Below are 14,406 nucleotides of genomic sequence, written 5' to 3' on the forward strand. Positions count from 1 at the left end.
TTTTTTTTTTCAAGATGTGTTTATTTGGGGCACCTGGGTGGCTCAGTGGGTTAAAGCCTCTGCCTTTGGCTCAGATCATGATCCCAGGGTCCTGGGATCGAGCCCCAAGTTGGGCTCTCTGCTCAGCAGGGAGCCTGCTTCCCTGCCTCTCTGCCTACTTGTGATCTGTCTGTCAAATAAATAAATAAATAAATAAATAAAATCTTTAAAAAAAAAAAAAAAGATGTGTTTATTTAGGGATACCTGGGTGGCTCAGTTGGTTAAGCGTCTGCCTTTAGCTCAGGTCATGATCCCAGGACCGTGGGATCAAGTCCCACATCAGGCTCTTGCTTAGCAGGGAGCCTGCTCCCCCCTGCTTGTACTCTCTCTCTCTCTCTCTGACAAATTAATAAATAAAGTCTTTTTAAAAAAAAGATTTATTTATTTGGGAGAGAGTGCATATGTGAGCAGGGAGGGGTGGGGGAGAGAATCTCCAGCAGATTCCCCCCTCATCCCCACCCTCCACCAGTGTGGAGCCCAATGCAGGGCTCAATCCCATAACCCTGAGATTGCAGCCTGAGCCACAATCAAGAGCCAGGCATTTAACCCACTGAGCCACCTGGGCTCCTCTCCCATATATCTTTATATTGCCCTTGACATTAAAATTTACTAAAACAGATTTTCATGACCTCATAATACTGTAACATGATTCAACATATTTAATCACTGCCTCCTTATGAGATTTGTTATTTCCAATATTTTACTATTATTAATGCTGCTATTTTTTTTTAAGATTTTATTTATTTATTTGAGAGAGAGCACAGAGGAAGAGTAAGATGGAGAAGCAGACTTCCAGCTGAGCTGAGAGCCTGAGCAGTTTGAGCTTGAACTTGTTCATATGTTTATTAATTCCTGGCATTACTTCAGCGAAATACTTTTTTTTTTTTTTTTTTAGAATTTGTTTATTTATTTGTCAGAGAGCACAAGATGGGGGAGTGGCAGGCAGAGGGAGAAGCAGGCTCCTTGCTCAGCAGTGCGGGACTCAATCCCATGACCAGAGCCGAAGGCAAACGCTTAATGGACTGAACCACTCAGGTGTCCCAGTGAAATACCTTTTAATGAATGAATATAACTTGTAAAAGTTTTTTAGGTAGGATCTCAAGCTTCTAGAATAGTGCCAGGTACATAATAAGTACTCAGAAAATATTTTTGGCATGATAATTAGATGAATGGCAAGAATATTAACTCTTTATCATATTTGTTTCAGATGGGGTCAAGTCTTAATAATATCATTGCCTTGTATACATACAAAGATAATGCTATCTTGATTCTTAGTCTTATACCCTAATTTTTTTCCATTCTTTTCTACCCCCACAGTTCATCCATGAGCTCGGATTTCCCACATTACAACTTCAGGATGCCTAATATTGGATTCCAGAATCTTCCTCTCAACATATATATTGTGGTTTTTGGCACTGCTATATTTGTCTTCATCCTCAGTTTACTCTTCTGTTGCTACTTGATTAGGTAATCAATTTTCATTCTATGTTACTTCAGAATACGTTAAACAATCAATTATAAATCAGTTCTTTGCCCTTATGTGAAAAAATTATGTAAGTGTGATAATGAGCAAATTTTCTTTTTTTTTTTTTTAAGTTTGTTTATTTAAGCAATCTCTACACCCAGTGTGGGGCTCAAACTCACGAACACTCCTCTGACTGAGCCAGCCAAGCACCCCAATAATTAGCAAAGTTTCTAAAATTAAGGTTGCTTAACATTTTAACCTTCTGCGAGTTACTTATCAGTAAACACCTTTATAAAGTCTTCAATCCTTCCTGCTGATGAAATGTTTTACTCTAAAGGAGAAAATTGTCATTTATTTTCCTAACGTATTAGTACCTGGTCTAGGTACACTTAGGTCATTTTCTGTTCCCAAGATTTAATCTATATTCACAGATTTCAGGGTATTTTTTCAAGAAGGGTATTATGTCATTGTCAGCTAAAGTTATTAGGGATCAGAAAACATTGTCCAAGACAAGATCTGAGCCTTTAAACAGGTTCTTGTGATCTCTTAAGATTTCAAGCTCCTTTGGTCAGGTGTTCAGGTGATTGATTATCTACATAAAACACTAAATATTCAGGGCACCTGGGTGGCTCAGTCGGTTGGGTCTGCCTTTGATTTGGGTCATGATCTCAGGGTCCTGGGATCCCATGGGTCCTGCATTGGGCTCCCTGCTCAGCAGGGAGTCTACTTCTCCCTCTCCTGCCCCTCCCCCTACTGTTCATGCCTCTCCCTCTTTCTCACAAATAAATAAAAACTTAAAAAAAAAAAAGCCACTAAATACTCCACAAGCTCTACAGCACATATACAGATAAGTGGCACCTCACTTGAAAAGGAGTAATGGATTTGGCCAGTAAAGATTCACAGTTCACTTACTTATAATTTTTTTTTTACTTATAATTATTTAATGAAACATCTTCTTCTTTTAAGTTTTTAGATAGGATTTAATTTTCAAAGCCAAAACTCAGACTACAAAAATTCGTAAACTGTATTGTTCAAAGAGTGTTATAAGTAAGAGTAGAAAAACTGGGTTTTACTAAACAACTATACTTCTAACAATTTTTAGTATTTGCATAGTATGTGATTATGGTCAAGGTAAATACCATCAACAAATATCTTTCAGCAATAATTAATTGTTTCCACCAGTGGTCACTCACTGATGGTAAAATTCAAACAATTTTAATGTGTATTTCCAATATTCTGACAAGTGAATTTATATTCTTCATAAAAAGTGAATCTTTCTGAAGCTCTCACAAAATATAGTCACTTCTTATCTCATAGATATGCTGGTTGGTTATGATTTTTAGGTCTTTATCAGAGTAGTGAACACTTTAGCTCAGGTAATTATAGCATTAGGAAAAGCTTTTTTAAAAATCTATTTCCAGAAATGCTGCCTTTCTAACATTTCTTTACTAATAGTTTGATAGGGGCCCCTGAGTGGCTCAGTCCCTTAGGCATCTGCCTTCCACTCAGGTCATGATCCCAGGGTAGTGGGATCAAGTCCCACATCAGGCTCCCTGCTCATCGGGAGTCTGCTTCTCCCTCTTCCCCTCATCCCATTCATGTGCTTTCATGCACGCTCTCTCGCTCTCTCTCAAATAAATAAAATCTTTAAAAATAATAATAGTTTGATAAATGTTATGTAAATATTCAGCTTATTTTTTTAAATTAAGGAATTAGCCATAGCAAAAATAGGTCTTTGTAACTTTAAAATAATTATCTCTGGGGAAGATGGCAGAAGACTGCTGATTTTTTGTTGTTGTTGTTCCTTTTCTCAGACCTACTAAATTTTTTGGCAATTCCCCTACAGATAGTGGTTTTTAACTAAGAAATTTGTTAACTTAATATTTGAAACCAAATTAAATTTTAAAAGAAGATAAAAATAATAAAATATAACAAAATATCTTTAAAGGTTTATTAGAGAAGGGGGTTTATATATTTAAAATATTCTAAAGTATTGTGAACTAGCTCATAGTATAATTTTTATTACTATGTCAAAGAATTAATTAAGCCTTTAACCTTCTTGTTTTAAGAAAAACACTAATATACCAATTGTGATTCTGTGTAAATTTTTTGGGAAATCAGTTGTGAAACACCATTTTACTTCATTGTATTCCTTTTTTTTTTTTTTTTAAAGATTTTATTTATTTTTTGACAGACTGAGATCACAAGTAGGCAGAGAGGCAGGTAGAGAGGGAGGGGAAAGAAGGCTCCCCCCTGAGCAGAGAGCCGGATGCGGGGCTCGATCCCAGGACCCCGAGATCATGACCTGAGCTGAAGGCAGAGGCTTTAACCCACTGAGCCACCCAGGCGCCCCATACCTCATTGTATTCCTTTTTTTTTTTTTTTTTTAAGATTATTTATTTATTTATTTGACAGAGAGAGAGATCACAAGTAGATGGAGAGGCAGGCAGAGAGAGAGAGAGAGGGAAGCAGGATCTCTGCCGAGCAGAGAACCTGATGCGGGACTCGATCCCAGGACCCTGAGATCATGACCTGAGCCGAAGGCAGCGGCTTAACCCACTGAGCCACCCAGGCACCCTCATTGTATTCCTTTTAATAATCAGGCAAATAGGTAAACAGAAAGGGAAAAAATGATAGCAGTTGTTTTTACATTATCATTATACTTCTTTTTATCCTTTCTGTATGCTTATTATTCAGCTAACAAAGCAAGTGGGGATCTGTGACACTAAAATAAAATTACCTTGTCTAATCAAAGAAGCCAGTCAAGTTCAAACATTTCTAAATTTCATTTCCAAGTCAGTGGTACCATTTTGAAAATTAAATCATGATCTAAGGACCTTTTCCTGATGATCCCAGTTTGTTACTTTTAACCTTTCGTATGTTAAATTTGGATTTAACAAGTCCTTTGCAGTTAATCTGGAAATTCATGGATTCGGCTCCTTTAAAATGATCCAAGCCCATTTTTGAACATAACTTAAACATAACTTAAACATAACTCTAGCACCTTTCCAGGAGGCTCTTCTGTTCTCACGCAGAGAGATCCCTTTAGTCACAACAGACTCATCAGAACCTTAGGAGGAACACAAGAGTACAACCACAGTCTTATACAGTACTGTAATATAGACTCTTCTGCCTATGATAGCGTTAGGAATAGATCACTACTGGAACACAAAAAGAGGACATCATACCTTGCTAGCAATGATACTACTTTATAATGAATAATATAATATTCTGTTATTTATCTCTACCCAGATAGATATTTGTCTGTTTTGCTTACTGTATCCCAAACACTCATAGCAGTGCCTGGCAGAATACTGGCATTTAATAAATGTTTGTTGGGTAAATGAAAGAATGGTGCCCCTAGTAGGAAGTCATTAGATATGCATAAAAGTAAAAAATCAAGAAGTAGCAACATAAGAAAGGTATTTAAAGACATGGAAAGAAACATCAAAATAGTAAGCTAAAAGGGAGAGGGCAGAGGGCTGATTTTTTTATTACTAACCTTGTAGAACTATATATGACTTTGAAACTTGTGCATATATAATTTTGATAAAGTTGGAAACTGAAATTACAGGGGAGATTGTGAGTTATCTAATAGAAATTATAAGGTATTGAGCCAAGATAATGATAGTAGAGCTAGAGAGGTTGTTATGGATGTTTGTGATGGATGGTTATAAGTAATATTTGGCAGGTGAAAATGAACAGAATTTGGTGACCAGACATTAATGATGGGCAGCTCAGAATTTTTCCTGGACTTCTGGTTGGCAGGCAGGTAGATAGCAGTCTAGAGACAGAAAATGGATAGGCAAGTTTGGGGTGGAAGTATAATAGATTCCGTTTTAGACATGGGAGGACTGAGTTTCCAGTGTAATAGTCAAACTGTTTAGTACACAATTGGATACATAGGTCTAAAGCTTATAAGAAGTCTGGTCTCGAAATAGGGGGTCATGTAATAATAGGTAGAGGCTAAGGCCAGGAGTGTCCCCTAGAGAGAATGTGTATAGTGAAATAAAATAGGTACAGGACCAAACCCTAGGAAAGTTTTGATATTTAAGAGGAGCCCATACAAGACACTTAGAGGGGATAACAGAAGATAGACAGAAAATCGTGAGACCAGTACCCCACAAGTAGGGTTTCAGTGGATTGAGTCAGTTGTGTCAGCTGCTTTTGTGGATGTCCAGTAAAAGAACTGAAAAGTTCTCATTACATTTGATAATTAGGTTTGCATCTATAATTTTAGTTAGAAAAGTTTCAGTAGCGTGGATACATGGGTGATGAAAGGTGAGCTGTAATTGGGCAAAGCCTAACCAGCAGGTGAAAATGGATACAAGAAATATGACCTCCTCTCTGAAGAATCTTGGCTGAGAAAACATTAGTTTGGGGTGGGGTAGGGTAGGGGTGTGGTTTGCTGTAGAATCAAGGGACTATTTTGGTCTTTGTTTAAGAGATTTGAGCATATTTGTAAATATATATAATATAATATTAAGGAGAATGAGCTAGATATGGAAGATTTTTAAGAAAGAAGGAACCATGGAGGTAAGAAGAGACCCACATAAAAGTTCAAGTGGCATTTGTTCTAAGCAGGAGATACTTCTTAAGACAGAGATGAAAGTAACTGTGGAAAATGATACACATGTATAGATCTTCCTCAACTTGTAATGGGATTATGTCTCAACAAACCCATGGTAAATTGAGAATATCTTAAATCAGAAATGCAGTTAATACACCTAACCTGCTGCACATCATAGCTTAGCCTAGCCTAGTTTACGGGCTCAGAACACTTAGGTTAGATCACAGTTAGGCAAAATCATCTAACACAAAGCCTATTTTATAATAAAGTGTTGAATATCTAGTGTAATTTATTGACTACTGTACTGAAAGGGAAAAACTGAAAGGGTTGTATTGGTACAGAATCTTCGTACGTGTACAGCTTGTTTACCCTCATGATTGTGTGGCTGACTTGGGAGCTGCAGCTGCTACCATTGCCCAGCATCACAAAAGAGTATCAGACAGCATATTGCTAGCCTGGAAAAAGCTCAAAATCCAAAGTGAGGTTTGGATTTTGATCTCTTTCCAGGCTAGCAATATGCTGTCTGATACTCTCTTGTAGGACTTTACAAGATACAGGATACTCTCTTGTAGGACTTTAGCACCATCTTAAAGTTGAAAAGTACAAAGTCAAGCCATGTTTAGTCAGGGACTTTAAGTATGTAGAACCAGAGAGCTTGCATATCTGATAATCTCTTTCTTTCACTTTAAAGTACTTAAAAATGATGTGGAAGGGAGTGGTAGGATAAAGCTTGAAGAGAGTGGCAAGAATTTGAATGACCACTGTATGGAAGCTTAGCATACTGAGAATGAATAGGTAGAATTAGAAAACAAGTGGAGAGTCTAAACAGAGAATGGAGACCACAGATTTATTGTGGCCATCAGCTATACAGTTTTATAATTTTCTCCAGCACTATGCAGCTTTTTCTTTTTTTTAAGATTTTATTGATTTATTTGAGAGAGAAACAGTGAGAGAGAGCATGAAAGAGGAAAAGGTCAGAGGGAGAAGCAGACTCCCTGTGGAGCTGGGAGCCTGATGCGGACTTGATCCTGAGACTCGGGGATCATGACCTGGGCCAAAGGCAGTTGCTTGACCAACTGAACCACCCAGGCGCCCTACTATTCAGCATTGTTAATCACACCCTCTTAGATACTTCTTTAGGAATCAGTATTTATTCAGCACTTACTGTCTTTCAGCCCCTGTGCTGTGCACTGCAGTTGAACTAGGTAATTTTATTATCTTTATTTTACAGAAGTTAAATAATTATCTTACAGTCACACAGATAAAAATTGGGTAGAGCTGAGACTCAAACCCATTTGTGTCTGACCCCAGAATATGTGCTCTTAACCTTAAACAATAATCAGTTGTGTTTATTAGGCTTCATTTCAAAATAACAATTTTAGAATTTCATAATCACTCTTAAAAGACAGATTTGCATCTGAACCTGGAGTTTTTTAATGAAGACAGTACCTATTTTGCTTTTCTTTTAAATAATGGATCACAAACTATATAAGAAAAAGGAAATAAAAGTATTATTCCCCATTCTCACCTCTTTTCACCAAGTAAGTCACAATCTATATTACCAGTATGTTTCCTGGAAGGAATAGCAAAAAGGTAACTGTTAAGTGTGTAGCAAATGTAAAATAAAACAGTTTAATGTAAAATATTAGGTAATTAATGGAACTTAGAGTAAAGGAATGATCAGAAAGGTGAAGTTAATTTAAGGAGGATTTCCTAGAAGCGATGAATTATGAACCATGGATTAAAGAAAAAGGTGAGCACAAATTGGTTTATGCTGTGGTTGGATATAATGATGCTTTGGAAAAATATGTAGATCCAACTAAAAGAGTCAAACAAATATGCAGATCCAGCCTCATTTTAATGAACTCTAATGGAATTCATTTTATTCTTTACATGAAAATGTACTGAGCACTTTTCTTGAAAAACAAGCAGACAAAAAGAAGCAGTAAGGATATAGATGATTTGAACTACGTGAGTAATAAATTAGACCTAAGAAAGAGAAATTTATAGTTTTAAAAATATATTTTACAGACAGGCTGAAAACCAGTTATATGTTTTCCTTTAATAGAGCTTAAAAAAAAAAAAAAAAGCCAATTAAATCCAAAAGAAAGTAGAGGAAGAACATTAAAAACCCAGGCACAGAAATCAATGAAATAGAAAAATAGAAAACAAATGTATAATAAAATCATTGAAGCCAAAAGCTGATTCTTTGGAAAGAGTAACAAAATTAATGAATCTCCAGAAAGAATTGATCAGGAAAAAGAGGAGAGAAAACATAAATTACTAATATCAGAAACGTGGGGCCCCTGGCTAGCTCAGTCAGTAGAGCGTGTGACTCTGGATCTCAGAGTACTGAGTTCAGTCCCCTTATTGAGCGCAGAGATTACTTAAAAATAAAATCTTTTTTTAAAAAATGAAAAAGAGGACAGTACTATAAATCCTACAAATATTATAAGATCAAAATGTATATTATGAACAACTTTATGCCAAAAAATTTGAAATTTTAGTTGAATTGGATATTTTCCTAGAAAAAAATGTAGTGCACCAAAACTGACACAAGAAAACCCACAATTAACATCGTACCCAATGGTGAAAGACTGAAAGCTTTCCCCCTAAGATCAGGAACAAGACAAAGGTATCTGTTTTCACCACCGCTGTTTAGCATTATATCAGCAGTTCTGGCCAGAGTGGTTAGGCAAGAAAGGGAAATAGAAGGCATCCAATTGGAAAGAAGCAAAACTATCTTGTTGCAGATGACATGATTCTGTATAGTATTGGCAATCCCATAGAATACACACACACACACACAAAAAAACTCTAGACCTAACATATTAAAGCAAAGTTTCAGGGTACAAAATCAATACATAAAAATTGGTTGTGTTTCTATACATCAGCAAGGAATGATCTGAAAAGAAAATAAACAATCCATTTACAATAGCATCCAAAAGAATAAACTTCCTATGAATAAAATTAACCAAGGAGGTAGAAGACTTACTTGTACATTGAAAACTACAAGAACACTGCTGAAAGAAATTAAAGAAGACTTAAATAAATGGAAAGGCATTCTGTATGTTTATGGATTAGAAGACTTAATATTATTAAGTTGGCAGTACTTCTCAAAGCAACCTACTGGTTCATTGCACTCCCTATCAAAATTCCAGTAGCCTTTTGTATGGAAAAACTGACCCTCAGCTGATCTGGAACTGCAGGGGGCCCTGAATAGCCAAAACAGTGTTGAAAAAGGAAAACAAAAGAGGAAGACTCAGACTTTTCAATTTCAAAACTTAACTGCAGTATTATAGTGATCAAAACATTGTGGTACTGGCATAAGAATAGACATAAAAAAAAATAATGAAGTGGAATTAAGAGTACAAAAACCCAAACATCTATGACAAATTAACTTTTGTCATGGGTGTTGAGACCATTCAATGGGGGAAAGAATTGTCTCTTTAGCAAATGATGGGACAACTGAGTAATACATGCAAAATAATGAAGCTGAATACACCCTATATAAAATTAACTAAAAAATAGATCAACAACCTAAATAATAGAGCTAGAACTATAAAACTCAGATGAGGGGTACCTGGATGTCTCATTAGGTTAAGTGTCTGCCTTCAGCTCAGGTCCTGATCTCACGGTCCTGCAATCAAGCCGCCCAGCCAGCTCCCTGCTCAAAGGGGAACATGCTTCTCCCTCTCCTTCTGCCCGCCCCCATCCCCCATTTGTGCTCATACTTGTTCTCACTCTCTCTTAAATAAATAAATAAAATCTTCAAGGAAAAAAAACTCTTAGAAGAAAATAGGTAAGTCTTGATGACCTTAGATTGGCAATGATTTTTTAGATTTGACATCAAAAGCACAAGCAACAAAAAAAAGAATAGATAAGACTCACAAATATTAAAAACATTTGTGCATCAGAGAACATTATCAAGAAAGTAAAAATAAAGGAGGAGCCTGTGTGGTTTAGTCAGTTAAGTGTCTGACTCTTAATTTCGGCTCAGATCATGATCTCGGGGTCATGAGATTGAGCCCCATTTCAGACTCCGTGCGTGGAGTCTGCTGGAGATTCTCCTCCCTTTGCCCTCACTTGCACACATTCTTTCTCTCTCTCTTTCTAATAAATATATCTTTTATTTAAAAAAAAAAAAAGGTAAAAAGATAATCTACAGAATGGAAGAGAAATATTTCCAGTTCATATATCATTTTTTTAGGATTTTATTTATTTATTTGACAGATATCACAAACAGGGAGAGCAGGAAAGGGAGAAGCAGGCATCCCACTGAGCAGGGAGCCTGATGTAGGGCTCGATCCCAGGACCCCAGGATCATGACTTGAGCTGAAGGCAGACACTTAACCAACTAAGCCACCCAGGCATCCCTCCAATTCATATATCTGATAAGGATTTAATAACCAGAGTATATTTTTTTAAAAATTCTAACAATTCAATGACGAAAGACAATTTTAAAATAGACAAAAGACTTAAATAAATAGCCATTTTCCCAAAAAGGATATATGAATGGCCAAGAAATACATGAAAAGATGTTCAAATAGAACATCTGGATCTCATCTTTATGATCATTGATCATAAAGGAAGTGAAAATTAAAGCCACTATGAGATCCACTTCACAAGTACTAGGATGTTGTAATCAAAATATAGAAAATTACAAGTGCCCTACCTAGAAAAAAAGGAAGAAAGAAGATGTAACAAACAGAGGAATATATTATGTTGATAGTTTGGAAACTTAGACTTGCAAGATGTCAGTTATTCCCACAGTTGATCTATAAATTCTATGTACAACCTCGGTTAAAATCCCAGCAGATTTTTTGTGGAAACTGACTACCTCATTAAATTTATATGGAAGTGCAGAGGATCAAGAATAGCCAAGACAGTAGTTAAAAGCAGAGCTTGAGGACTTAACACTATCAGACCCGAAACTTGTTTCAAAGCCCCAGTATTTAAAACAAAGTGCTATTCATCTAGCACCCAGAATTTGGTTTCTAAATACTATTCTTTAATAAAAGGAACCAAGACTCTTTCGAAGAAGTGGTTAATTCTACAACTGGGGCATGGGAAATACAAGATGAGCTTGGAACACCTTTTCATAGGAGTAAGCAAGGACATGCATGGAAAAGGGTAAGGGCAAGCTGAAAGGACACAAGTCAGCCTGGTGGAGCTCCTAAAGGCCAAACCCAAATCAATTTGAGCAACAAAATAAATAATGATCTTACTGAATTATAACCCATAGACTAAAACAAATATCCACAAGTTAATATGGATATAAATAAATAAGGAAGATGGGACATCTCTTCCCATACAGAAGAATTCCAGTTAATATACAAGGAATTAGAAAACTACAAAACTATCACCATGCAGCCACTATAGTAACTGTTGAAAGCAAGATGGGTGCTAAAATCAGTGGGCAAGGGCGCCTGGGTGGCTCAGTTGGTTAAGCGACTGCCTTCGGCTCAGGTCATGATCCTGGAGTCCCGGGATCGAGTCCCGCATCAGGCTCCCAGCTCCATGGGGAGTCTGCTTCTCCCTCTGACCTTCTCCTCGCTCATGCTCTCTCTCACTGTCTCTATCTCAAATAAATAAATAAAATGTTTAAAAAAAAAAATCAGTGGGCAAAAGTTTGAGGGAAAAAAATAGGGTATTTGCATAGTTTCAACATCTCTCCTGCAAGATATTGATTGATCAGTCACAAAGAGGTAAATAGTAACTTTTTTCTTTTTAAGATTTTATTTATTTGATAGAGATCACAAGTAGGCAGAGAGACAGGCAGAGAGAGGGGGGAAGCAGGCTCCCTGCTGAGCAGAAAGCCTGGATGCAGGGCTTGATCCCAGGACCCTGAGATCATGACCTGAGCCAAAGGCAGAGGCTTAACCCACTGAGCAACCCAGGCTCCCCAAGGGAAATAGTAACTTTTACAGTGGAGAGACCCAGTAGACACCACCATAACCAAATGATCATGGCTAATGTGTCAAAATCTTGAAAGTCAAGGGAAAACTAAAGAATTGTCAGGGATTGGAGGAGGCTAAGGAGACCTAAATAGATGCAAGGTCTTAGATTGGATAAAAGAACAGGAAAAGGACGCTAATGAAAAAAAAAGTTTGAAAAACGGGGCACCTGGGTGGCTCAGTGGGTTAAAGCCTCTGCCTTTGGTTCAGGTCATGATCCCAGGGTCCTGGGATCAAGCCCCATATCGGGCTCTCTGCTCAGCAGGGAGCCTGCTTCCTCCCCTCTCTGCCTGCTTCTCTGCCTACTTGTGATCTCTGTCTGTCAAATAAATAAATAAAATCTTTTAAAAAAAAGTTTGAAATTGAAATGAAGTTTGTTTAATATTATAATAATATAATAGTAATAAATAATAAATAAATAATATAATAGTAATAAAATAATAGTAATAATATCAGTGTTAATTTCCTGGGTTTGATTATCGGACAATGATTGTGTAAGTTGTGAACACTGGAAAATTTGGGAGGAAAGTATATGTGAACTCTATTTTTTTAAGCTTTTCTGTAAGTCCGAAATTATTTCAGACTAGAAGATAAAAGAAAAAAAAAAAAAAAAGCTAATGTGGGGATACCTGGGTGGCTCAGTGACAACATGTCTGCCTTTGGCTCATCTGGTAATCCCAGAGTCCTGGGATTGAGTCCCACATCCAGCTCCTTGCTCAGCGAGGAGCCTATTTCTCCCTCTCTGCCTGCCACTCCCCATCCTGTGCTTGCTCCCTCTGACAAATAAATAAAATCTTTAAAAACAAAACAAAACAAAAACTAATGTAATGACACCAGGTGCATCATTTCCCAGGACTGCTATAACAAAGTACCACAAACCCAAGTGGCTTAAAAATAACAGAACTCTAATCTCACAGATGTAGAATTTACGTAGTAGCTTTATTTACAATAGCCCCAAACTGGAAGTAACCTCAGTATTCATCAACAGTGGTGGGGAATGCAAGCTGGTGCAGGCACTCTGGAAAACAACTTGGAGGTTCCTCAGAAAGTTGAAAATAGAGCTACCCTATGACCAGCAATTGCACTACTGGGTATTTACCATAAAGATACAAATGTAGTGATCCGAAGGGGCACGTGCACCCAAATGTTTATAGCAGCAATGTCCACAATAGCCAAACTATGGAAAGAACCTAGATGTCCATCAACAGATGAATGGATAAAGAAGATGTGAGATATATATATATACATACATACAATGGAATACTATGCAGCCATCAAAAGAAATGAAATCTTGCATTTGCAAGGACATGGATGGAACTAGAGGGTATTATGCTGAGCGAAATGAGTCAGTCAGAGAAAGACAATTATCATATGATCTCCCTGATATGAGGAATTTGAGAGGCAATGTGGGGACTTTGGGGGATAGGGAAGGAAAAAATGAAACAAGATGGGATTGGGATGGGGAGGAGTCAAGATGGCAGAGGAGTAGCAGGCTGAGACGACATCAGGTAGCAGGAGATCAACTAGATAGTTTATCAAACCATTCCGAACACCTACAAATCCAACAGGAGATCGAAGAGAAGAAGAGCAGCAATTCTAGAAACAGAAAATCACTCACTTTCTGAAAGGTAGGACCTGTGGAGAAGTGACTCCAAAGCTATGGGAAGATAGACTGCGGGGGGAGGGGCCAGCTCCCAGCAAGTGGCGGAGCAACGGAGCACAAAATCAGAACTTTTAAAAGTCTGCTCTACTGAGGGACATCACTCCAGAGGCTAAGCCAGGGTGAAGCCACATGGGGACGCATGGTCTCAGGTCCCCGGGGTCACAGAAGGATCCGGGTGTCTGAATGTCATAGAGCTCGCAGGTATTAGAGCAGGGAAGCCAGCTACAGAGACGGAGCTAAGGAGTGAGCTCTCAACTAGGGGTTACCTTAAGCTGTGATCCGTGGCACAGTGAGGCCACAGTGAGGCCTCTTTGAGCAGGCACCCCATAAGATCCAGGGAGACCCCCCTGGAGGAGTGCAGGGATCTGCTGGGTTTGGAGACTCCAGGCGGGGCTGTGTGCCAGAGACAGAGATGCTTGGTCACAGGCTGGGTGAGCACGGAGCGCGGCCAGAGGCCAGAGAGACGGCGTGATTGAGCACTTTTCTCCAAGGGCACACTGAGGAGTGGGGCCCGTAGCTCTCAGCTCCTCCGGGCCTGAGATTAGGAGGCCACCATTTTCATTCCCATCCTCCAGAACTCTATGGAAAGCGTTCAGGGAACAAAAGCTCCCAAAAGTGAACCCAAGCGGATTACTTAGCCCGGGCCCTGGTAAGGGCTGTGCAATTCTGCCTCGGGCAAAGACACTTGAGAATTACTACAAGACCCTCCCCC

General features: G+C 38.1%; 1 protein-coding gene across 2 annotated transcripts in view; it reads left to right on the forward strand.

The window, feature by feature from the left end:
* The window catches only part of RNF24 (ring finger protein 24), a 109,446-nt gene that overhangs the window by 68,303 nt on the left and 26,737 nt on the right, over positions 1 to 14,406 (forward strand). For both annotated transcript variants that reach the window (XM_047743677.1, XM_047743676.1), the window contains exon 2: positions 1,357 to 1,506. In XM_047743677.1, coding sequence (XP_047599633.1) covers positions 1,364 to 1,506 — 143 coding nt within the window. In that variant the 5' untranslated portion in view covers positions 1,357 to 1,363. The remainder of the gene's footprint in view (positions 1 to 1,356; positions 1,507 to 14,406) is intronic.

Source organism: Lutra lutra, chromosome 9, assembly GCF_902655055.1.
Source record: "Lutra lutra chromosome 9, mLutLut1.2, whole genome shotgun sequence".
NCBI classification, from domain to species: domain Eukaryota; kingdom Metazoa; phylum Chordata; class Mammalia; order Carnivora; family Mustelidae; genus Lutra; species Lutra lutra.